This window comes from Nycticebus coucang, chromosome 12 (assembly GCF_027406575.1).
Source record: "Nycticebus coucang isolate mNycCou1 chromosome 12, mNycCou1.pri, whole genome shotgun sequence".
NCBI lineage: Eukaryota > Metazoa > Chordata > Mammalia > Primates > Lorisidae > Nycticebus > Nycticebus coucang.
In genome coordinates this window covers 87,080,322-87,104,974 of record NC_069791.1, presented here as the reverse complement: position 1 = coordinate 87,104,974, position 24,653 = coordinate 87,080,322, and the positions used below count along the sequence as shown (strand labels likewise).

General features: G+C 43.3%; 1 protein-coding gene across 9 annotated transcripts in view; it reads left to right on the top strand.

Moving 5' to 3' along the window:
- The first annotated feature begins 317 nt into the window (after window positions 1-317).
- Window positions 318-24,653, top strand: part of TNRC6A (trinucleotide repeat containing adaptor 6A) — a 140,874-nt gene continuing 116,538 nt past the window's right edge. For 3 of the 9 annotated variants that reach the window (XM_053558080.1, XM_053558076.1, XM_053558075.1), the window contains exon 1: window positions 19,155-24,295. In XM_053558080.1, the coding sequence (XP_053414055.1) occupies window positions 24,291-24,295 (5 nt within the window). In that variant the 5' untranslated portion in view covers window positions 19,155-24,290. Of the gene's footprint in view, window positions 454-19,148; window positions 24,296-24,653 lie in introns of those variants that run through there. The other 6 variants (XM_053558077.1, XM_053558078.1, XM_053558081.1 and 3 more) reach the window with 4 other exon arrangements.

Sequence of the window (24,653 nt, the reverse complement as noted above, 5' to 3'; positions counted from 1 at the left end):
ACAAACCACTGGTCTCCTTCCACCCCGTGTTCTGTCATGGCTAAAAGAGGGGCCAGCGCCTTATCGAACTGATTTCTCTCTGCTCTTTGGATTAGTTTGTCACTGACCCAATGCAGTGAGGCTGCCAGATGTGCTCCTGTCATCCCAGGCTGAATTAATGAAAGCATAGGGCCCAGAACCGGGGAGGTGGACTTGGGTCATCCCTCGCCAGGGAAGAACATTTAGTTCTGGAACTCGTGTTGCCAAAAGGCAGCAAGTTCAGAGGCAACCGTCCAGAGAGCAAAAGGCTCGAAGCCAAAATGTATGAGTAACGTTAAAAGAATCAGGGTTGTCTGGCCTGAAGCAGAGATGACTCAGGAGGAGATTGCTCTGGAACGAAGATTCAGGAGACTGCAGGGGAAACTTCAGGAGCTCTGATTCACTCCGCTTCAGAATTCATGCCTCTGTTGCCAGGTGGGCCTGTAATGCTCTGTGTGCCCCCTGAGTTCCCTCTCCCGCCTGCCTTACTAACTCTCCTAATCTTCCTCTTCTCAAACCCTTGATCCTGCTATTCCTTCTCTCATGTTCACAAATGATTTTGTCTTCTTTCCTCAGAAAATTGAAGCCTGTAAAGAAAAACTTCTCTTGCCCATCAACTAATTAGTATCTGAATCCATCTTCTCCTTCTTCCTTCTCGTCTTATGGGAGAGAGTCTGGACTCCTTCCAAGGTTATTTCTTCCACTTGAATTTGGGAATCTATCCATCAGTTTTGTTTCTATTTCTTTTCTTTTTTTTTTTTTTTTTGAGACAGATTCTCACTATGTTATCCTCGGGAGAGTGCCGTGGCGTCACAGCTCACAGCAACCTCCAACTCCTGGGCTTAAGCGATTCTCTTGCCTCAGCCTCCCAAGTAGCTGGGACTACAGATGCCTGCCACAATGCCTGGCTATTTTTTGATGCAGTTGTCATTGTTGTTTAGCTGGCCTAGGCCAGGTTCCAACTCACCAGCCTGGGTGTATGTGGCCAGTACCATAACTACTGTGCAAAAGGCACCGAGCCTTTTTTTTTTTTTTTTAATTGATACAGTCTCATTTTGTCACCCTTGGTAGAGTGCTGTGGCGTCATACTTCACAGCTACCTCAAACTCTTGGGCTCAAGTGATTCTTTTGCCTCAACCTCTGTAGTAGCTGGGACTACAGGTGCCTGCCACAATGTCTGGCTATTTTTCTTTCTTTCTTTTTTTTTTGTAGAGACAGAGTATCACTTTATCGCCCTTGGTAGAGTGCCGTGGTGTCACACAGCTGACAGCAACCTCCAACTCCTGGGCTTAAGTGATTCTCTTGCCTCAGCCTCCCGAGTAGCTGGGACTACAGGCACCCGCCACAATGCCCGGCTACTTTTTTGTTGCAGTTTGTCCAAGGCTGGGTTTGAACCTGCCACCCTCGGTATATGGGGCCGGCACCCTACCCACCCTACCCACAGGTGCCACCCGTTTGTTTTGTTTTGTTTTGCAGACCCAGGACAGGTTCAAACCCTCCAGCCCTGGAGCATGTGGCCAGTGCCCTAATCACTTAGCTACAGGCGCCCCTTGTTTCTATTTCTTGAACATCTCCCACTCTGCTCCTATTAGAAAAAGCCCAACCCTTTCCTATCCTAAGCACACAAAGTTCCCGATACTAACCTTGATTGCCTTCTGTCCTGTATCTCCATGAAAGTAATCCACACTTCCTCTTCTCTTCCAAGTTTCATACGTAAACCTGATTAAATCTGCAACCATACCCTAGTACGCCAAGACTATATAAGCTATGTTTGAAGACTAGATTGAACCATATGAAATTACCATTTTTGTGATAAAAGCTTTATTGAGACATAATTCACATACCTTGCACACATTGAAAATATACAATTCAATGGTTTTTAGCATATTTAAAGAGTTGTGCAGCTATCACTACAGTCAATTTTAGAATATCTTCTCCCCTCACCCCAAGAAAGCCATATCCTTCATTCAACTAACACCTGCTAATCTTCCAATCCCCCACCCCAGCCCTAGGCACCCATTAATCTAATTCTTGTCTCTATGGATTTGCCTATTCTAGACATTTCATGTATTGGGATCATATTATAATGTAGCCCTTTGTGTCTGGTTTCCCATTCCATGATCCTTTCACGGTCCGTCCGCGTGGTAACATGTATCAGTGCTTCCTTCCTTTTTATGCCAAATGATATTCATTGACTAGATGTATTATATTTTGTTCATGCATTCATCAGTTTGTGGGCATTCGAGTTAATTCTGCTTTTTGACTATTATGAATAAAACTGCTGTACACATTCATGTACAAGTTTTTAATTTCTCTTTAGTCTATATCTAGAAGTGCATTTGGTGGGTCATATGGTAACTCTGTGGTTAACTTTTTGAGGAACTGCCAGACTGTTTTACGGTCCACAGTGGCTGAAAATGGTTGCACTATTTTGCATTTCCACCAGCGCAGTGTATGAGGATTCCAATTTGTCCACATTCTTGTCAGCTTTTGTTATTTTTATTGTAGTCACCCTAGGGGGTATGATGTGATATATCTCATTGTGTTTTTTTGTTTTTTGTTTTTTTTGCAGTTTGGGCTGGGGCTGGGTTTGAACCCACCACCTCTGGCATATGGGGCCAGCGCCCTACTCCTTTGAGCCATAGGAGCGGCCCTCATTGTGGTTTTGATTTGCACATTCATGACTGTTGATGTTGAGCTTCCTTTCATGTGCCTATTTGCTATGCCATTTGTATATCTTCCGTGGATAAATACCTCTACAGATAGTTTGTACATTTTTTATTTGTGTTATGTGTCTTTTTTTTCTTACTCTATTGAATCAGGCTAAAGTGCTATGGCATCAGCCTAGCTCAAGGCAACCTCAAACTTCTATATACAAATGATCCTCTTGCCTCAGCCTCCCAAGTAACTGGGACTACAGGCATCCATCACAACACCTGGCTACTTTTTCTATTTTTAGTAGAGATGGGGTCTTGCTCTTGCTCATGTTGGTCTTGAACTCCTAAGCTCAAGGGATTCTCCCACCTCAGCCTCCCAGAGCACTACGATTACAGGCGTGAACCACCACTCCTGGTCAATTTGAGTTATATGTCTTTTTATTGAGTTGTAAAACTTTTTTACTCTCTAGATGCAAGTCCCTAATCAAATATATGATTTGAAATTACTTTCTTTCATGATGTGGGCTGTCTTTTCACTTTTGTGGTAGTTCTTTTGATCCAGCAAACTTTCTAATTTTGATAACTTGTGATTTATTTTTTCTATTGTTGGTGTGCTTTTGGTGCCATAGCTAAGAAACCATTGTAAATATAACATCATAAAGACTTACTCCTATGCTTTCTTCCAAGAGTTTCATAGCTTTAGATCTTTCCTTTAGGTCTTTGATCCATCTTAAGTTAATATTTATACATGATAAGAGGTAAGTCAACACTTTCTTCTTTTCTCGTTTGAATATTTTGTCATTCCAGTACCAGTCATTGAAAAGACTACTCTTTCTCCCATCAAATTGTTTTGACGTTCTTCTCGAGAATGAATTGATCATAAATATGAGAATTGATTTCTGGATTGTCTCAAATCCAGTGCTATTCTTTGATTTGTATGTCTATTTTATGTCTATTTGTATATGTCTATTTTATTTAATTACCATGCTTTCTGTTAATAATAACTTTTGAAATTGAGGAGTCCTCCAACCCTGTTATTTTTCGAGATGATTTTGGCTATTCTGCGTCTTTTCCATTTTTTTTTTTTTTTTCTGTAGAGACAGAGTCTCACTTTATGGCCCTCAGTAGAGTGCCATGGCATCACACAGCTCACAGCAACCTCCAACTCCTGGGCTTAAGTGATTCTCTTGCCTCAGCCTCCCAAGCAGCTGGGACTATAGGCGCCCGCCACAACGCCCAGCTATTTTTTAGTTGCAGTTCAGCCGAGGCCGGGTTTGAACCCGCCACCCTCAGTATATGGGGCTGGCGCCTTACCAACTGAGTCACAGGCGCCACCCATCTTTTCCATTTTTATACAAATTTTAGGATTAGCCTGTGTTTGTTTGCTTGTTTATTTATTTATTTAGACAAAGTCTCACTCTGTTGCCCTGGGTAGAATGCCATAGCATCATTATAGCTCACAACAACCTCAAACTCTTGGGTTCAAGTGTTCCTCTTGCTCCAACCTCTCAAGTAGTTGGGATTACAGGCATGTACCACCACACCTGGCTAGTTTTTCTATTTTTTATTTTGTATTTTGTTCAGAGACAGAGTCTTACTCAGTCATCTGGGATCGAGTGCTATGGCGTCATAGCTCACAGCAACCTCAAACTGTTGGGCTCAAGTGATTCTCTTGCCTCAGCCTCCCAAGTAGCTGGGACTATAGGTGCCCACCACAACACCCAGCTATGTTTTAGAGATGGGGTCTCCCTCTTGTTCAGGATGGTCTCAAACTCCAGAGCTCAGGCAATCCACCGTCCTCGGCCTCCCAGAGTGCTGGGATTACAGGCATGAGCCACCTCACCCAGCCTTAGTTTTTCTATTAATAGATGGGATCTCAATCTTGCTTAGGCTGGTCTTGAACTGCTAAGCTCAGGCAATCCAACTGCCTCGGCCTCCCAGAGTGCTAGGATTACAGGCGTGAGCCACTGCACCCTGCCTGATTTTATTCATTTAAATCCTGTAACAACCCCTTCAACTAGTTACTACTATTAACTCTATTTTTCAGAGGAGCTAACCAAGGCATAGAGAAGCTAAGAAGCTTGCCAAAGTCACACAGATAATAAATGGCACATCTAGAATTTCTAGAATCTAGAAATAGCCAGTCCGGCCTCTCAAACTCTATGCTGTTCAGACTCCTTATTGCTATTAGAGGAACTCTTAATGATGGCTAGATGAGAATAATTACAAGATCTTCCTTAGAGTTAAAAGTATTTAATAGGCTTGGCATGGGTAGCACAGTGGTTATGCCACCAGCCACATACACCGTGGCTGGCTGGTTCAAACCCAGCCGGGGCCAGCTAAACAACAATGACAACTGCAACAACAACAAAAGCCAGGTGTTGTGGCGGACAGCTACTTGGGAGGCTGAGGCAAGAGAATCACTGAAGCCCAAGAGTTGGAGGTTGCTGTGAACTGTACGCCATGACACTCTACCGAGGGCAACATAGTGAGACTCTGTCTCAAAAAAAAATATATTGGCTTGGCGCCTGTGGCTCAAGCAGCTAAGATGCCAGCCACATACACCTGAGCTGGTGGATTTGAATCCAGCCTGGGCCCGCCAAACAACAATGACGGCTGCAACCAAAAAATAGCTGGGTACCGTGGCAGGTGCCTGTAGTCCCAGCTACTTAGGAGGCTGAAGCAGGAGAATCACTTGAGCCCAGGAGTTGGAGGTTGCTGTGAGCTGTGATGCTATGGCACTCTACCCAGGGTGACAGCTTGAGGTTTTGTCTCAAAAAAAAAAAAAAGTATTTAATAAAATTAAATATCTAGGGCAGTGCCTGTGGCTCAAAGGGGTAGAGCGCTGGTCCCGTATGCCGAAGGTGGCGGGTTCAAACCCAGCCCCGGCCAAAAAAAAAAAAAGAAATTAAATATCCAGTATTGACATGATAAAAATATGTTCAACATCATATTTAATGTTGAACATTAGAAGCATTTTCCACTGAAGTCAGGAAAAAGATAATATTGCCAATGTTATTAAATTATTATTCTAGATATATCAAGATTAAAAAATAAATGCCAGACATGGTGGCTCACATCTATAATCCCAGCACTCTGGGAGGCCAAGACTGGTGCATCACTTGAGCTCAGAAGAACAGGCTGAGCCAAGAGTGAGACCCCATCTGTACTAAAAATAGAAAAACTAGCTGGGCATTATGGCTGAGGAGAGACGAATGCTTGAGCCCCAAAGTTTGAACTAGCTGTGAGCTATGAAGACAGGGCACTTTACTCAGGGTGACAGAGTAAGACACTGTCTCAAAAAAAAAAAAAAATTTAAAAATAAGAATTAAAAAAATTACAAAGTGGCGACAATATAATAATTACTTACAGGTGGCATGATTGCAAATCTAGGCAATCCAAGAGTACCATTGGAAAGTCTCTTATGAACAATTTATTAAGTTGATAGAGTAATTGGTTACAAAAGCTATAACATTTCTATGTTTCGGAAAAGAAAGGTTAGAAAACAAAATGAAAGATGTTGTACTTAAAACAGCACCAGTGCCCACTATTAAACATCAGCAACAACAAAAATGCAGGAAAGTGAAAGAAGAAATAAATGAAAACACATAGTTGCAAGATTTAATGGTAGAAAGATGCATATTCCACCTAAATTAACCTTTACCTTTAATTTTATATCAATAAAAATACATTATGAGTTTTTTTTTTTGGAAGTAGACTCACTGAGTCTAAAGTTCAAGTGGAAAAATAAACAAGTGAGACTAGCCAGGAAAGTTCTGAAAAGGGAAAGTAATAAAGCAGGATTAACCCTCGTAAGTATCGAAGCATAATTATAAAGCTGCATTCATAAAAAAGTGTGGTACTGGTACCCGAGGTGAAAGGAAGATCAACAAAAGAGTTTAGTAGTAGACCAAATACATTTGAAAAACTAATATATGGTAAAGCTGTATTTCAAATCAGGGAAGAAAAAATAAAATTAGACAGTGCAGTACCTGGTGATAGAGTAACTGGCTAATCATTTGGAAAAACGTAAGTTAAAGCCAGGTTTGCTGGGCATGGTGGTTCACGCCTGTACTCCTAGCACTCTGGGAGGCCGAGGCAGGTGCATTGCCTGAGTTCTGAGACCAGCCTGAGCAAGAGCGAGACCCTGTCTCTAAAAATAGCCGGGCATTGTAGTGGACACCTGTTGTCCTACTACTTGGGAGACTGAGACAAGAGGATCATTTGAGCCCAAGAGCTTGAGGCTGCTGTGAGCTATGAAGCTATGGCTCTCTACCGAGGGCAACAAAATGAGACTGTCTCAAGAAAAAAAAAAAAGAAGAAGAGAGACACAAACCTCAGATGCTAAAACAGACACTTGGCTACATAAGACTTAAAGTAGTAGCACAGTATAAAGATATCATGGATTAAATTAAAAGGTAGGGAAAAAATGAGCTAGAAGAAAAAGGTCTTTACGTTTCATACTGTAGATAAAAATCAAATTTCCTTTAATATACAAAAAGCTCTCATAATTCTTTTAAGTATGTTTTTTATATTAGAGGGAAGAGAGTGGGGGGAAGAGTTGAGTAAGAGAGAGAAAAGAGAGTAGAGAGTAGGAAGTGAGAGAGGGGAAAATGTGGGGGGACAGAGAAAAGCAAAAAGCTCTTATAATTAAAAAGAAAAAATATGAATGACTTTTAAATTGGACCAAGAATGTCATGACCCACAAGAAAGAAATGTAAGTGCATGTAAACACCTAAGAATACATAAGAAGTTTCTCAACCTCATTTGTGACTAAAGAAATACAAATTAAAGTGAGCTAACAGATTGGCAAAGATGAAAGTGTTCAGTAATGCCCACAATGAGAAAGAAGAAACAGGTGTTTTCATAAGTTGCTGACAACGTTGTAAACTGGTATATTCTCTTTGAAAGGCAAATTTGAAATATTTCTCACGTTTTAAAATGTTCATAGCTTTTGACCCAGCTATTCCCAGTCAGCTATGGCTATTTGCCACAGATATCTCAAATATATGAACAAAGGTATAAATAGAAAATTTTTCTTTAAAAATCAAAAACTAAGAAAAAAAGTTCAAAGTACAGAAAAATAACTTTTTTTTTTTTCCAGAGCCAAGGGAGAGTAAATTGCTGATACAATCTAGAAATAGATCCAAATACATGTCATATCACTCTGGAATAAATTAGTGTATATTTTTTGTAAGCCAGGCAATTTTCCTGTATAACCTCAATACAACCATTGAAATCAAGAAAGTACTGTTGATATCATCTAATCTTAACACCTCTTTTAGGCCCATAATTATACTAATGATATTCTTTTGGCAAAAGTATCCAGTGTAGAATTAAGAACTGCTTTTATTTATTTCCTTATTCTTCTTATTAGTTTTAATTTTTTAATTTTTTTTTATTGAGATAGAGTCTCACTTTGTCACCCTAGGTAGATTGCAATGTCGTCATAGCTCACAGTAACCTCAAACTCTTGGGCTTAAGTGATTCTCTTGCCTTAACCTCCCAAATAGCTGGGATTACAGGCGCCCGCCACAACACCCAGCTATGTTTTGGTTGCAGCCATCATTGTTGTTTGGTGGGCCCAGGCTGGATTCGAACCCAGGAGCTCAGGTGTATGTGGCTGGCGCCTTAGCCGCTGAGCCACAGGTGCCGAGCCTATTAATTTTTTTATTGAGACAGATTCTTTCTCTGTTGCCCTGGTAGTCATCATAGCTCACAGCAACCTTAAACTCTTCAGCTCAAGCAATCCCCTTGTCTCAGCCTCCTGAGTAGCTGGAACTACAGGCACTTGCCACAACACCCAGCTAGTTTTTCCTTTTCTTTTTTTTTTTTTGTTGCTTTTATTTTTTGTTTGTTTTTTTCTTTCTTTTTTCATTATTTTCAGTTAATCATTATATTTTTTCCAAAATCTCAAAAAATAGACAACTAACATTTATAAATAAAAATAGAAGATAATTTCAAAAAACAGAGCATGCTAAATCTTACAGACAATAGAAAAAGAAGAAATACTTCAATTTCATGCTACTTCATCTGGATATACCTGATATATCTTAAAATTGGAAAAAATATACTATTATAAAGGGAAATTACAAATATATTTCATTTATAAATGAGGATGCAATATCCTAAACGACATACTAAGTTGAATTGAAAATTGTTCAAAGAATGTACTTTGTCAAAATTAAATCTAACTTATGTGAGAACTTAAGTCACTATTTTCTTTTCTTTCTTTTTTTTCTTTTCCTTTCCCCCACCCCCTCCCTCCTTCTCTCTCTGACTGCTCTCTCCTTCCCCCACCTACCCCCACTGTGTCATTAATTGTCCTCATATCAAAGTTGAATACATAGGATTCACCAGCTAGTTTTTCTCTTTTTAGAGATGGCGTCTCACTCTTGCTTAGGCTGGTCTCAAACTAGTGAGCTCAGGCAATCCACCCATCTTGGCCTCCCAGAGGAGTCCTATTCATTATTATTATTATTATTTTTTTTTTTTTTTTTTTTAAGAGACAGAGTCTCACGCTATTGCCCTCGGTAGAGTGCAGTTGCGTCACAGCTCACAGCAACCTCCAACTCCTGGGCTTAGGCGATTCTCTTGCCTCAGCCTCCCAAGTAGCTGGGAATACAGGTGCCCGCCACAATGCCCGGCTATTTTTTGTTGCAGTTTGAACCTGTCACACTCAGTATATGGGGCTGGTGCCCTACTCACTGAACCACAGGCAATGCCCTATTTTTTCTTTTTTATGAATCTTAACCACTATACAACCCGGGACAAGCAGTGCATTTAGTTGTTTTATCTCTTTAGTCTCTTTTAACCAGGAGCAGTTTCTTAGTCTTTTCCTTTTATAGCCTTGACACTTTGAAAATATGACAGGCCAGCTATTTTGAAAAATGTCCCTTAGTTTAGTTTGTGTGATGTTTCCTCATGATCAGGTTCAAGTTGAACATCTTTGACAGGAACAGGACAGAGATTAGTCCTGTGTCCTCATTGAATCTGACCAGGGGGTGCTGGGTTTTGATTTGCCCTAATCCGGACGATGTTCTCTTTGATCCCTTGATTAAAGTGATCTCATTTTGCTCTTTCTAAAAAAAGTATTTCTTAATTATTATTATGACTTTTGAACACAAGTCTCACTTTGTCGACTGGACTAGAGTGCAGTAGCCTGATCATAGCTTACCATAACTTCAAATTCTTGGGTTCAAAGCAATACTCCTGTCTCAGCCCAAGTAGTTGGGACTATATAGGCACATGTCAGCCTGCCCCGTTAAATTCTTTTCTTTTCTTTTTTTTTCTTTCTTTTCTTTCTTCTCTCTTTCTTTCTTTTTTTTTTTTCTCTCTTGCTCTTTCCCCCCAACTCTTCTTCCCTCCCTCCCTCTCTCTCTTGTCCTTGTAGAGTCAAGGTCTCACGACCTTGCTCAGGCTGGTCATGAACTCCTGGCCTCAAGCCGTCTTTCCACCTCAGCCTCCTAACGTGCTAGGATCACAGGCATAAGCCACCATTCCCAGCCTTCCTTTTTAATTTATAAGCATTTCGTGGGAAGTGTTTTGAAATTATGTAAATATTCTGTTTCTCATCAAACTTTCTTGAAACGTTTTTATTAATTCACATATTTAAAGTGCAAAATTTGATGAGTTTTGACACATGTATACAGCTGTGAAACCATCATCATGATCAAGATAACAAACATATCCATCATCCCAAAAGTTCCCTCCTGCCTTTTTGTAATCTTTTCCTCTAACCTTTTCCTGCATCTTCCCCATCTCCAGGAACTACTAACCTTCTTTCTAAGACTATAGAAAATTTTGCATTTTCTAGAATTATATGTATATAAATTGAATCATACCATTTGTCCTTTGGGGGAAGTCTGGAATCTTCCCTCCCTCTGTGCCTCCCTGTCTCTGTCCTTCTCTATTTCTTTTAATGGAGTCTCACTTTGATGCCCCAGGCTAGAGGGCCATGGCTTCATTTCACAGCTCCCTAAACCACTGGGCTCAGGCAATACTCCTGCCTCAGCCTCCCAGGTAACTGGGACCATAGGCACCCAACACAATGCCCAGCTAATTTTTCTATTTTTTTTTTTTATTGTTGGGGATTCATTGAGGGTACAATAAGCCAGGTTACGAATTTTTCTATTTTTAGTAGAGATGGGATCTCGCTCTTTCTTTCTTGTTTTTTTTTTTGTTTGTTTGTTTTTTGAGACAGCATCTCACTGTGTCACCCTCAGCAGAGTGCTATAGTGTCATAGCTCACAGCAACCTCAAACTCTTGAGCTTAAGTGATTCTCTTGCCTCAACCTCCCAAGTAGCTGGGACTACAGGCGCCCACCACAACGCCTGGCTATTTTTCTGTTGCAGTTGCCATTGTTGTTTAGCTAGCCTGGGACAGGTAGCCTGGGACACCCACCAGCCTGGGTGTATGTGGCCGGCACTCTACCTACTGAGCTACAGGAACCGCCAGGATCTCGCTTTTTCTCAGGCTGGTCTGGAACTCCTGAGTTCAAGCAATTCTCCTGCCTTGGCCTCCCAGAGGGTAGGGTTACAATCATGAGCCACCACAGCTGGCCTGAATGCCTTCTATCAGAATAATAATAATTATTATTTTTTGCAACAGAGCCTCAAACTGTTGCCCTGTGTAGAGTGCTGTGGCATCACAGCTCACAGCAACCTCCAACTCCTGGGCTTAAGCGATTCTCTTGCCTCAGCCTCCCAAGTAGCTGGGACTATAGGTGCCCACCACAATGCCTGGTTATTTTTAGAGATGGGGTCTTTTGCTTGCTCAGGCTGGTCTCGAATCTGTGAGCTCAGGCACTCTACCTGCCTCTGCCTCCCAGAATGAGCTACCATGCCCTGCCCACTTTTTTTTTTTTTTTTTAGACAGAGTCTCACTCTGTTGCCCTGGCTAAGTATCCTATCATCACCCTACCTCACAGCAGCCTCACATTCCTGGGTTCAAGTGATCCTCCTGTTTCAGCCTCCCAAGTAGTGGGGACTACAGGTTCCCACCACAACTTTGGACTAATTTTTCTGTTTATAGTAAAGACAGGGATCTTGCTCTTGCTCCCACTGGTTTCAAACTTCTAAGCTAAAAGTATCCACCTGCCTTGGCCTCCCAGGGTGCTAGGATTACAGTGTGAGCCTTGGATTCATATAAATATTCCTGATATTTGTTCTGGAATATAGTTAATTTCCCTGAAAACAGTCTGAACCTTTTAGGGATTCTTGTTCTGGAATATAGTTAATTTCCCTGAAAACAGTTTGAACCTTTTAAGGATTCTTTTTAAACTTTCTTAGGCACTACCAGAGCAGGCTTTATTTTGAACTAACTTTGTTCCACTACTGATAAAAAAAAAAAAAACCCTCCTAAGTACTTCACCTGTAACGTTCTGAATGATAATTTTTTCTGCTCTGGCTGATGGGAATTGGAATTATTCCAAGTTCTTTGTGAGCCTCAGACATTGCTTCTTCTAATACTTTTGGCTGGTTCTTTTCCAGTCTTCAATAATTTCAGGATATTCATGCATGGTCTGTTCTTAACTAAAGACTCAAACATGACCTCCTGCAGATCTCTGGAGTTCTCTGTGTGATTCTTTCCTCCTTGGTTCTTTGACCTGCAACCTCTAGCCACCTTGACCTCTGCAGACTCTCAGCTACATTGTCTCAACTCAGGAAGACAGCTTTGCTTGGGTTTTCCCTTCCTGTACCACTCACTGCCTGGAAACTTGCCAGTCATCTAGGGTCATGATATGGTTTACCTCATATTTGTTTCCCATTTCTCAGAGATCACTATACTCTCTTGCTTGATATTTAATATTTTGGTAACTGTCGTTTCATAAATTTTGTCTGTATTTTCAGTTGTTTCAGAAGGGATGGCAAATATAGTTCCAGTTAATTTCATCTTCATTGGAAGCAGAAGCCCTTGTCCACCATCACACTTCTAACAAACGATGAAGGCAGGTGTGGTGACTCATGCTGTAATCCTAGCACTCTGGGAGGCTGAGGCAGGTGGATTGCCTGAGTTCAAGAGTTTAAGACCAGCCTGAATATGAGAGAGACCCCCATTTCTACCAAAAATAGAAAAACTAGTCAGGTGTTGTGGCAGGTGCCTGGAGTTCCAGCTACTCAGGAGGCTAAGGCAAAAGGGTCACTGGAGCCCAAGAATTTGAGGTTGCTGTGAGTTGTGATGCCATGGCACTCTACCGAGGGCAACAGAGTGAGACTCTGTCTCAAAAAAAAAAAAAAAAGAAAAGAAAAGAAAAGAAAAAAATAGAATTGGCTTGGTGCCTGTGGCTCAAGCAGCTAAGACGCCAGCCACATACACCTGATCTGGCAGGTTCGAATCCAGCCTGGGCCTGCCAAACAACAATGACGGCTGCAACCAAAAAAAAAAAAAAATAGCTGGGTGTTGTGGCAGGCGCCTGTAGTCCCAGCTGCTTGGGAGGTGGAGGCAGGAGACTCACTTGAGCCCAGGAGTTGGAGGTTGCTGTGAGCTGTGATGCTACGGCACTCTACCCAGGGGGACAGCTTGAGGCTCTGTCTCAAAAAAAAAAAAAAAAATTTAAATTAAATTAATTAATTTAATGAATAAGTAAGTCCATACAGACACATGGCTGCCTATTTCATTGAATGTTATAATCCCTTTTATCATTATTTATAGTATTTTAATGTTCAAATTATTCCCAATTTTGTGGCTATAAGAATCATTAAAGCTGAGAGTGGTGGCTCACACCTGTAATCCTACCATTCCGGGAGGCTGAGGTGGGTGGATCTCTTGAGCTGAGGAGTTCAAGACCAGCCTGAGTAAGAGTAAGACTCCATCTCTACTAAAAATAAATAAATAAAAATGAAATAACCAAGTGTTGTGGAGGGCATCTGTAATCTCAGCTACTCAGGAGGCTGAGGCAGGAGGATCACTTGAGCCCAAGAGTTTGAGGTTGCTGTGAGCTGTGATGCCATGACACTCTACCCATGGTGACAAAGTGAGACTCTGTCTTAAAAAAAAATCATGGGCAGCTATGGCTCAAAGGAGTAGGGTGCCAGCCCCATATACTGGAGGTGGCAGGTTCAAACCTGGCCCCGGCCAAAAACTGCAAAAAAAAAAAAAAAAAACAATCACTAAAAATAAGAATGCTCAGGCTTGGGCGGCACCTGTGGCTCAAGGAGTAGGGTGCCGGTCCCATATGCCGGAGGTGGCAGGTTCAAACCCAGCCCCTGCCAAAAATCACACAAAAAAAAGAATGCTCAGGCTTGGCACCTATAGCTCAGTGGCTAGGATGCTGGCCACATATACCGGGGCTAGCAGGTTCCAACCCAGCCCAGGCTTGGGCATTCTTATTTTTAATGATTTTTTTTTTTTTTAAGACAGAGTCTCATTTTGTCGCCCTGGGTAGAGTGCTATGGCATCACAGCTCACAGCAAGAATTCTTGAATAACAATGACAACAACAACAACAACAAAAACAGCTGGGCCTTGTGGTGGGCACCTGTAGTCCCAGCTACTTGGGAGGCTGAGGCAAGAGGATCGCTTGAGCCCAAAAGTTTGTGGTTGCTGTGAGCTATGACACCACAACACTGTACGGAGGGCAACACAGTGAGACTCTGTCTCAAAAAATAATAAGAAGAATGCTCAATGTAGCATTTCTCCACCAAAATCCATGGACTGAAAGTGCAAGGCAGTAGCTTCTAAGGAAATGCAGGATGCACTTATAAAAAGTAGAGAAGCAACAGATGATTATTCTAGCAATCAATATTGGAGGGAATTAGTAAGAGGTAGAAAGACCCACTTTATCCTCAAGGAAACAATGAAGGTGCCAGGTGTAGCTTGTGGCAATCCAGATCATTATGGATAGATTGCAATGTTATTTGCAAGATAAAGCAAAACCCAGGAGATCCCAGAGACCAAATCCTTACTGACAGTCATGAGTGCCACTAACACTCTTTATAGAAAGAGTGACACTCTTTTTTTTTTTTTTTGTAGAGACAGAGTCTCACTGTACCGCCCTCGGGTAGAGTGCTGTGGTGTCACACGGCTCACAGCAACCTCCAACTCCTAGGCTGAAGCGATTCTCTTGCCTCAGCCTCCGGAGTAGCTGGGACTACAGGCGCCCGCCACAATGCCCGGCTATTTTTTGGTTGCAGTTTGGCCGGGGCTGGGTTTGAACCCGCCACCCTCGGCATATGGGGCCGGCGCCCTATTCACTGAGCCACAGGCGCCGCCCAAGAGTGACACTCTTTATAGAAAGGCTTGAAATAAAGACAACATTCATTCTTTATCATTCAACAAATACTAATTCTTTCTTCCTTTCTCTTCAGAAAGAAAAGCAAATATTAATTCAATGTTTAATACCTCTCAGGCATTTCAGTAAGTACTAGGGAATATAACACTTGATACAACAGGCAAGTCCCTCTCTCAGGGGCCCTACATACCATCAATGTCTGTACAAAATGAGTTATCTCATGAGAGCATGTGGGATTCCAGCCCTAAAATCTCAACACTTTCTTTTCAGAGAGCTGGGTTTCCACCTGTGTAGGAGGGGACAAGAATGATGTCTAAGTTAAAATTGGTATTTGACTCCCATTGATATTCTTGGGAGATCTGGAGAATCTCAGGAAAGGCTTATCAAAAGAGGCAGCATTTGAACTGGACTTTGAAGTAGGAGTTTGCTAGGTAGACACAATAGGAGAAGTCTTACTTTCAGAGGAAATAGCAAGTCATACAGGCTTTGAACAACACAATAAACTAACAATAATCCAGTATCAGTGGAACAAAATATAGGAATCCTAAGAAAAAGCGCAGGTTAGGTAGCGAGAATTCTTGAAGAGTCTTTTATGCTCTGCAAGGTGTTTCAGATCGTTTCTATAGAAATAGCCATTCAGGAGATTTCAGTAGCAGCAGGACCTGATCAGATTAAGCTGGTAGAAAGAACACTTTGGTGGTGATGTGGATATTTGTATAGAAGGGGATAAGCAAAGTGTGGTAAAATTATTCCTTCATTTATTAAATCGTATCAAGTACCTGAAATGTATTAGGCATTGTCCTGGGTGTAGAGAAATAGTGATGAACAGCCACAGTTCCTACTACCCCGGAGCTTACAAAGAATCAAGAAATCACAGATTGGCCTGGTGCCATGGCTCACACCTATAGCAGTCTGGGAGGCTGAGTTGGGAGGATCCCTGAGCTCAGGAGTTTGAGACCCTGTCCATCCACCATCCATGGCTCCTTTAGTGAGACCCTGTCCCTACTAAAAACAGAAAAATTTACCAGGCCTCATGGTGCCATGTCTATAGTCCCAGCTACTGCAGAAGCTGAGGCAAGAGGATCACTTGAGCCCAGGAGTTTGAGGTTTCTGTGAGCTATAATACCATGGTACTCTACCCTGGGCCAACAGAGTGAAACTTCTGTCACAAAAAAAGTATACACACACACACACACACACATAAACTCAAACTCCTGAGCTCAAGTGATCCTTCCACCTTGTCTTCACAGAGTGCTAGAATTGCAAGGATGAGCCATATCACCCTGCCATTATAGACCATTTTAAAGATAATAGGCTTGAAATCAAGAGCCCCCGAAAGCCTTTCAATTATTTTAAGGTGGCGAGTAAGATAGATGATCAGGGTGGCCCTGTGGCTCAAAGGAGTAAGGCACCAGCCCCATATGCTGGAAGTGGTGGATTCAAACCCAGCCCCGGCCAAAAACTGCAAAAAAAAAAAAAAAAAAAAAGATAGATGATCAAGGTTTCATTTTAAGAAAAACCACTAGGGGCTGGGTGCAGTGGCTCATGCCTGTAATCCTAGCATTTTGGGAGGCCAAGAGGCCAAGGTGGATAGATTGCTTGAGCTCAGGAGTTTGACAGCAGCCTGAGCAAGAGTGAGACCCCTGTCTCTAAAAATAACCAGGCATTGTGATGGGTGCCTATAGTCCCAGCTACTCAGGAGGCTGAGGCAAGAGGATTGTTTGAGCCCAGGACTTTGAGGTTGCTATGAGCTATGATGCCACAGAACACTACCAAGGGTATCAAGAGAGAGAGAGAAGGCTCAGCGCCTGTGGCTCAAGCGGCTAAGGCACCAGGCACATACACCTGAGCTGGCGGGTTAGAATCCAGCCCAGGCCCGCCAAACAAGAATGATGGCTGCAACCAAAAAAAAGCTGGGCATTGTGGCAGGTGCCTGTAGTCCCAGCTACTTGGGAGGCTGAGGCAGGAGAATCGCTTGAGCCCAGGAATTGGAGGTTACTGTGAACTGTGATGCCACAGGCACTCTACCCAGGGTGACAGCTTGAGGCTCTGTCTAAAAAAAAAGAGAGAGAGAGAGAGAGAGAAAGAAAAACCACTATGGAGAATGGAGAATAGTTATGACAGGCTAAGAGTGAACCCGTGTCACACTGGTGAGGAGGTAGAGCAACCAGAGCTCTTCAGGCAGTTGACAACAGAACTGGGTATAACCATTTTAGAAACATGGTATAGTTTCTTCTATAGTTAAAAGTACCCTTATCCTGGGCAGCACCTGTGGCTCAAAAGAGTAGGGCACCGGCCCCATATAGAGTGTTCAAACCCAGCCCCAGCCAAAAACTGGAAAAAAAAAAAAGTACCCTTATTCTGTGATCCAGTAGCTAAATTCCTAGGTATTTGTCCAAAAGAAATAAAAATGTATGTCTACTGTTCACAAAAGAGAGAAAAGCCTTGTGCAAGAATGTCCATAGCAGCTTTATTCATGATAGCCCTAAATGGGAAACAACCCAAGTGTCAACCAACAGGAGGACAGGTAAAAAAGCTGTGGTATATCCATTCAGTGGAAAGCTTCTCAGCCATAAAAAGGGATGAACTTGATACACTCAATAATAGGAATGACCCTCACAAGCATGTTCAGCAAGATAAGCCAGAAGAAAAGGGGCATTTACAGTATGGCTTCAATTACATGAGATTCTAGAACAGATAGTACTGATTTGTGGAAATGTACATCAGAAAAGTGGTTTCTTGGTGGCAGATGTGTGTGTGTGTGTGTGGGGGGGGGGCAGATGAGTGACTGAAGATGGGTATAAAGGAATTTTCCAGGGTGATGGAAGTGGTGTTCTATGTATTGATTCTGATAGTGGCTTCAGGCATATATTTATCTGTACAAATGCATCACATTTTCTGATTTAAATGTGTAAATTTTATTGTATAAAAATGATACCACAGGGCGGCGCCTGTGGCTCAGTGAGTAGGGCGCCGGCCCCATATGCCGTGGGTGGCGGGTTCAAACCCAGCCCCGGCCAAAACTGCAACAACAACAACAACAACAACAAAAAAAATAGCCAGGCGTTGTGGCAGGTGCCTGTAGTCCCAGCTGCATGGGAGGCTGAGGCAAGAGAATCACTTAAGCCCAGGAGTTAGAGGTTGCTGTGAGCCGTGTGACACCACGGCACTCTACTGCACTCTACCGAGAGCGGTACAGTGAGACTCTGTCTCTACCAAAAAAAAAAAAAAAAACCCACGACAAAATAACAGGATAAATAAAGAGGGAATCTGTGGAGTTTTCAACATATACTGGAGGTTGGCAGTAGAGAAACAGACGGAGGGAAGACTAAAAGAGCAGGTCAGAGACAAAATAACCTGCTGATGCATCAGGTGAGGGAGGTGGGAGAGTCAAAACTAACTTTGGTTTCTGGCTGGGGGAGCTTAGTGATTTGTGGGGTGATTTTTGCATGTGATGGTGATGGGGTGGTGAGAGGAATAGGGAGGCTAAATTTTGACATGTCAGCCCAAAAAACCTAGGTGGTATCATCACTTGACCCCAATACGCAACACTTAGGCTATTTTCCTTCCTGCCTTCCTGGTTTCTTTATTAGAGTATCGGATTTCTTCAGGTCTCATTCCTGGACTATTTTCTCATTCTATAGCAATGGTTCCTAATAAGATAATACTTCAGGCTCAGTGCCTGTGGCTCAAGCGGCTAAGGTGCCAGACACATACACCTGAGCTGCAAATCCAGCCCAGGCCCGCCAGACAACAATGGCAGCTGCAACCAAAAAATAGTCGGGCGTTGTGGCAGGAGCCTGCAGCAGGAGTCCCAGCTACTTAGAAGGCAGAGGCAGGAGAATCGCTTGAGCCCAGGAGTTGGAGGTCGCTGTGAGCTGTGGTGCCACAGCACTCTACCCAGGGCGACAGCTTGAAGCTCTGTCTCAAAAAAAAAAAGTTAATATTTCACCTTTGCTCTTCAGAGGGTTTGGGAAAATGATTGAAGTGTTTTGGGTTGACACAATAAAGGAAGATGAGTGCTATTAAGGTTCAGTGCATAGGAGCCATGGATGGCGGATGGAGATAGTCCCACAGAATGGGGGAATTCTCTCTCTCATTGGACATTTGCATAAATGAAAGGCATGTGTATAATTATCTGAGGACCAAACTCCTTATTTTTTCATTTTAATTACCCCCAAATTTTCAGTAATACAATTACCACATAAATTGAGGGAGAATTGTTTTCCTTTTGTTCAGAACTTGACTGAGAGTTGTTCTCCTTTCCAAGAAAAATTATGTCTCCAACATAACTATAGTTCTTGGTGTGTGAGTAATTGATTCAACACTGCTGTGTCAGTCTGAATTTATAGTAGTGACACTACACACAAGTGCCAGCACCTGCCTACTCCACTGAGTCTTCTAGTGAAGACCATTCCCAAGCATTTACATAGTGACTTTTTATTTTATTATACTTTTATTTCTTCTTTATATCAGAAATAAGTCATTCTTTATGCATTTTGAAATTAAGTCTTAGCTAGATTTTATTAACTGTGATTATTATTTTGAAGTAGTAAGGGGTGGTATTACAGAATATTTCTTATCAAAAGGTGCAGGATGGGCCAGGCAAGGTAGCTCATGCATGTAATCCTAGGAGGATTCTGGGAGGCTGAGGTGCGTGGATAGCTTGAGCTCACGAGTTTGAGACCAGCTTGAGGAAAAGCAAGACCCCGTCTCTACTAAAAATAGAAAAACTGAGGCAAGATGATCACTTGAGCCTGAGTTGGAGGTTGCTGTGAGCTATGATGCCATGACACTCCACTCAGGGTGACAGGTTGAGACTGTCTCAAAAAAAAAAAAAAGCTGCAGGACCTAATATAGTTGAGGAAAAAAGATCTACATACCATGAGGTGGTTAGTGACATGGCTCTGGAACTAAATCAACTTGTTTTTTTGAGACAGAGTCTCACTCTGTCACCCTGGGTAGAGTGCCATGGTGTCATCATAGTTCATAGCAACCTCAAACTCCTGGGGTCAAGCCATCCTCTTGCCTCAGCCTCCCAAGTAGTGCCCACCAGGACACCCAGCTAATTTTTCTGTTTTTAGTAGGGACGGGTCTTGATCTTGCTGAGGCTGGTCTCAAACTCCTGAGCTCAAGCAATCCACCAACCTGGGACTCCCAGAGTGCTAGGATTACGGGTGTGAGCCACTGCACCAGGCTAGAGCTATATCACTTGTTTTGTTGCTGTTTACTATGTATGTGACTTTGGGCAAGTTAATTACTATCATATGCAAACTGAGGATAACATTCCTACCTCATAGGGTAGTGTGAAAACAAATTATGATTAATTAATATCTGTAAAGCACTTAGAATAGGGCTTGGGTGCCATATATTGTGTACCAATTCCATTTTAGGTAAGTAAGATAAATACATTCTCTCCAGGAAAACATCTTATCCTTGTTCATGTCTTTGCTTTCCATTTATACATTATTGTATATGAGCCTTGCCTAAAATATGCATATATGTGGTATATCTCACAATAGCATTTGGTAAAGCCTCCAGAGGGGAGGGAAATCCTTTTAAGTCCGTACTTTCCAAAGTAGTAAGCTTAGTCATTATCTTCTCAGTATGATAAGGGAGAAGGCTTGAGGAATATTTATGCTCTCGGAACCTCAGGAACCAAAGGAACAAAGACAAATGGAGAAAAGGTCTTATTTAAACTTAAGTTTGTGTGGCCTCCATTTCTCTATGTAGGACCTTGTTTCTGGTTTTTCCTAATGGAGTATGCTAGTAAAATAAAAATTATGGCTCCAGAAGATTTAAAGCCAAATACAATATGAAACCTGTTTTCATCTACAATCATGACCCACAAATGTAAAAACCTCCAACCTGAGACCCTTCTTCTACCATTCCCCACATCCTGGCTTGACTGCCTATCATCTTTCAGTTCTCAGGTAAAGCTTCACATTTTCAAAGAAAGCTTCTTTGAATGCAATCTATGTTGTGTTTCTTTGTTTTACACTTTCTTAGAACAATATTTGGTTCCTTCTGTGCACATGCCATAGTTTGTAGTTGCATACCTCATAGTTTGCCTTTTAAAATAATCCGCCTGGCTGGGCGCAGTGGCTCACGCCTATACTCCAGTACTTGGGAGGCTGTGGCAGGTGGATCACCTGAGCTCATAGGTTTGAGACCAGCCTGAGTCAAATCAAGACCCCGTCTCTAAAAATAGCTGGGCGTTGTGGCAGGTACCCGTAGTCCCAGCTACTTGGGAGGCTGAGGCAAGAGGATTGTTTGAGCCCAGGAGTTTGAGTTTTCTGTGAGCTATGATGATGCCATAGTACTCTACCCAGGGCAACAGAGTCAGACTTTGTCATAAATAAATAAATACATACATATTTTTTAAAGTGATTGGCATACAGTGCATTCTATATTGTGATCTAGGACACATATGGGGACATGTCAAACCACTCTAGACAGACTTTCAAGAAATCATATTGGCTGTGTGTGGTGGCTCATGCCTGTACTCCTAGCACTCTGGGAGGCCAAGGCAGGTGATTGCTGGAGCTCACGAGTTCGAGACCAGCCTGAGCAAAAGCGAGACTCCCATCTCTACTAAAAATAGAAAAACTGAGACAGGAGGATCACTTGAGCCCAAATTGGAGGTTGCTATGAGCTATGATGCCACAGCACTCTACCCAGGGCGACAGCTTGAGACTCTGTCTCAAAAAAAGAAAAAAGAAACAAGAAGTCACATCATCTTAGCTTCTCTGGAGTTGGAAATTAGTTACAGAATTCTTCAACCTTGGTCTTATTGGCATTTTAGTTCAGATACTCATGTTGTGGGGGCTGCAGGATGTTTAGTTAAATCCCTGGCTACTACCTGCTAGGTACTTGTAGTGCACAGTGTGACAAGCAAAAACCAGATGTTGCTAAATGTCCGCAGTGGTGAGAGTAGGGACAAAATTGCCCCAATTGAGAACAACTGAGTTGTTCAAAGAAAGTCTAATAAAAAAAAAAAAATCAGCTAATCTTAACAGCTGTGCCAATGTTAGTAAATATTACTGTTTTCATTGCCTTATGCTGTTGTGAAAAACTATTCATAAAGCTGGTATGAAAGCATAATGTGCCATACACATATGTCTATATTTTTAAACTCCTGAGAAAATTGCATAATTTTAAACATTTTAAGTAGATAGGATCATGAAAGAAAAACAAATATGGATATAAGTGAATGTACCTCAGGGATGATGGGAAAACGCAAGTCACTAGCATTTATTCAGTGCCCCCTATGTTAACATTTTGTAAATCCCTTTTGTAAAAAGACCATTTAGACTGACTACTGCCCCCCCTGCTTTGGACTGGCCTAAATTTTTTTTTTATATGCTCATTGCTTTTTTTTTTTTTTTTTGAGACAGTCTCACTTTGTCACCCTTGGTAGAGTGCCCTGGCATCATACCTCACAGCAACCTCTAACTCTCGGGTTCAAGTGATTCTCTTGCCTCAGCCTCCTGAGTAGCTGGGACTATGGGTGTGCCACAAAACCTGGTTATTTTTAGAGATGGGGTCTGGCTCTAGCTCTGGCTGGTCTTGAACTCCTGAGCTCAGGCAATCCACCCACTTCGGCCTCCCAAAGTGCTGGGATTACAGTGCTCATTGCTTAAAAAGTAAATAAATAAATAAAAATAAGAGAGGGAAGGAAGGGGAGACAGACATATAGAAAGAAAGAAAAAGAGAGTTTTTTAGAGACAGAGTTTCACTTTGTCACCCTCAGTAGTGCTGTGGCGTCATAGCTCACAGCAACCTCCAGCTCTTAGGCTTAGGTGATTCTCTTGCCTCAGCCTCCCAAGTAGCTGGGACTACAGACGCCCGCCACAACGTCCGGCTATTTTTTGTTGCAGTTTGGCGGGGGCCAGGTTTGAACCAGCCACCCTCGGTGTATGGGGGCGGCGCCCTAGTCACTGAGCCACAGGTGCCGCCCAAACAGCCAGTCTTCTAATATTATCAGTTAACTTCTTGGTGGACATACTCTACAACTTCGTTTCTGTTCATTTATTCATTCGTTAACTTATTCTGTCTCAGAGAATGATCGGAACTGGCCCAAGAAAGTTTTGTTTGTTGATAATGGGATACATTCAAGCATGTTATAAAACCAGTTGAAGGACTTAGAAAAAGAAAATGGGAAGATCCACAGGGTTAAGGTTTCTTACAAAGTAAACTAGAATAGATTTTAAGCACAGAGGAGGGACGATCTTTGGACGGAAAAAGCGTGGCTTTGTAAGATAAAAAGAACACACGTGAATATATGCATCTTACTGTATCTACACACACACACACTGCTGTATCTACCTGTAGGTATGCATGTACCTTACTGTATCTAGTTAAGTATATGTATTTTTACTTTACACGCATCTGTCTACAGAGAGTTTCTTTTTGTGGAACCTGCTTTCGCTTATTCTACTGCAACCCTTTCCCTCATGCTGGTATTCCACCTCCATCATTTTTACAGTATCCTAATACATGCCAGTAGTTCAGTTTTTAAAGCCACATTGCGATGTTGGATAGTTCATCCGTTTACAATTCGTCACCACCATCTATGTTGCGACTTGATATCTTAATAGTGAAATATTTTGTAGATAGCCAGGATTATTTCCTGAACAGAAATTCGTGAAATCGGAATTGCTGCGTCAAAGGGTCTGAAAAATTCGGCGAAGAGAAATCGCTTTTAAATCTCACAGCCTACTTTGAGGTACGCATTGTTTACCTAAGGAAACAGAAGCAAAGAGGTTACTTGACACAAGGTTAAAAACAATTAGAAGAGCCCGAATGTAAAGGCCGCGCTGGCTGGTCAGGCTAAGGCTGGCGGAGGCAGAATTTGGGGTTTAGGCGATGACCCCCCCGCGGCGTTTCTCGGTGGGGGAGGGGCCGAAGAGCGGGCGGCGGGGAAGGAAACTTGTGTCGCAGCAAAGGAGGAGGCGGAGGGAAGGACTCTGGTCCGGCCGGAGCCACCCTCGGCGAAAAAGGCTGAGCTCGGCAGGCCCCCCAGCCGCTCCGCGGGGCGCCTCGGCATCTGGGAACTCCAGGGAGCTCCGGCCGGGGGGCGCGCGCGGAACCCGGGGGGTGGCCACCGACCTGCCCGGGCTGTGGGCAGAGTAGCTAGGGCCTCCATCTTGGGGCTGGTGGCCGTGTCGCCCCCGGAAGGGGTTGCGGAGTGGGCCATTCACTTCCGGTCTGGGGCCTGCGGCGGCGGCGGTGGCGGCGGTGGCGGTGGCGGCGGCGGCGGCGGGTCGGTGTAGAAAATGGCGCTGGTGCAGCGGCTCGGGCCTCTCCCCGCGGCGCTGCGGAGGGCTTGAGGCTCGCGAGCCTCCTTCGCCGCGCCCCACTTGCTCGTGCACTTTACACACATGAGGTGAGCGGAGCGGGGGCCTCCCTCCCGGCAGGAGGTGCCTTGGGCGCTGCCGCAGGGCCCGTAACCGCGGCGGCGGCGCCGGGCGTCCCTGAGACCTCGGGCCTCGGCGGGAGGGCGCGGGCTGCGCCGCCGTGGAGACCGGCCGGGCGGCTCCGAGGAGCTGGTCCGCGCCGCGCCGCCGGGGCCGGGCGGGGTCTGCGCTGCGCCCGCGCTGCCTGACCGCAGTCTGGGCTGCAGCCCCGCAGCTTTGTGAGTCCCCCTCCCCGAGGCCGCCCTCCCCTCCCCCATCCGGCCCCTGCGCGAGCCTCTGCCGCAGCAGCTCGGTTTTCACGCGCATCTCGTTTTTGTTTTTGTTTTT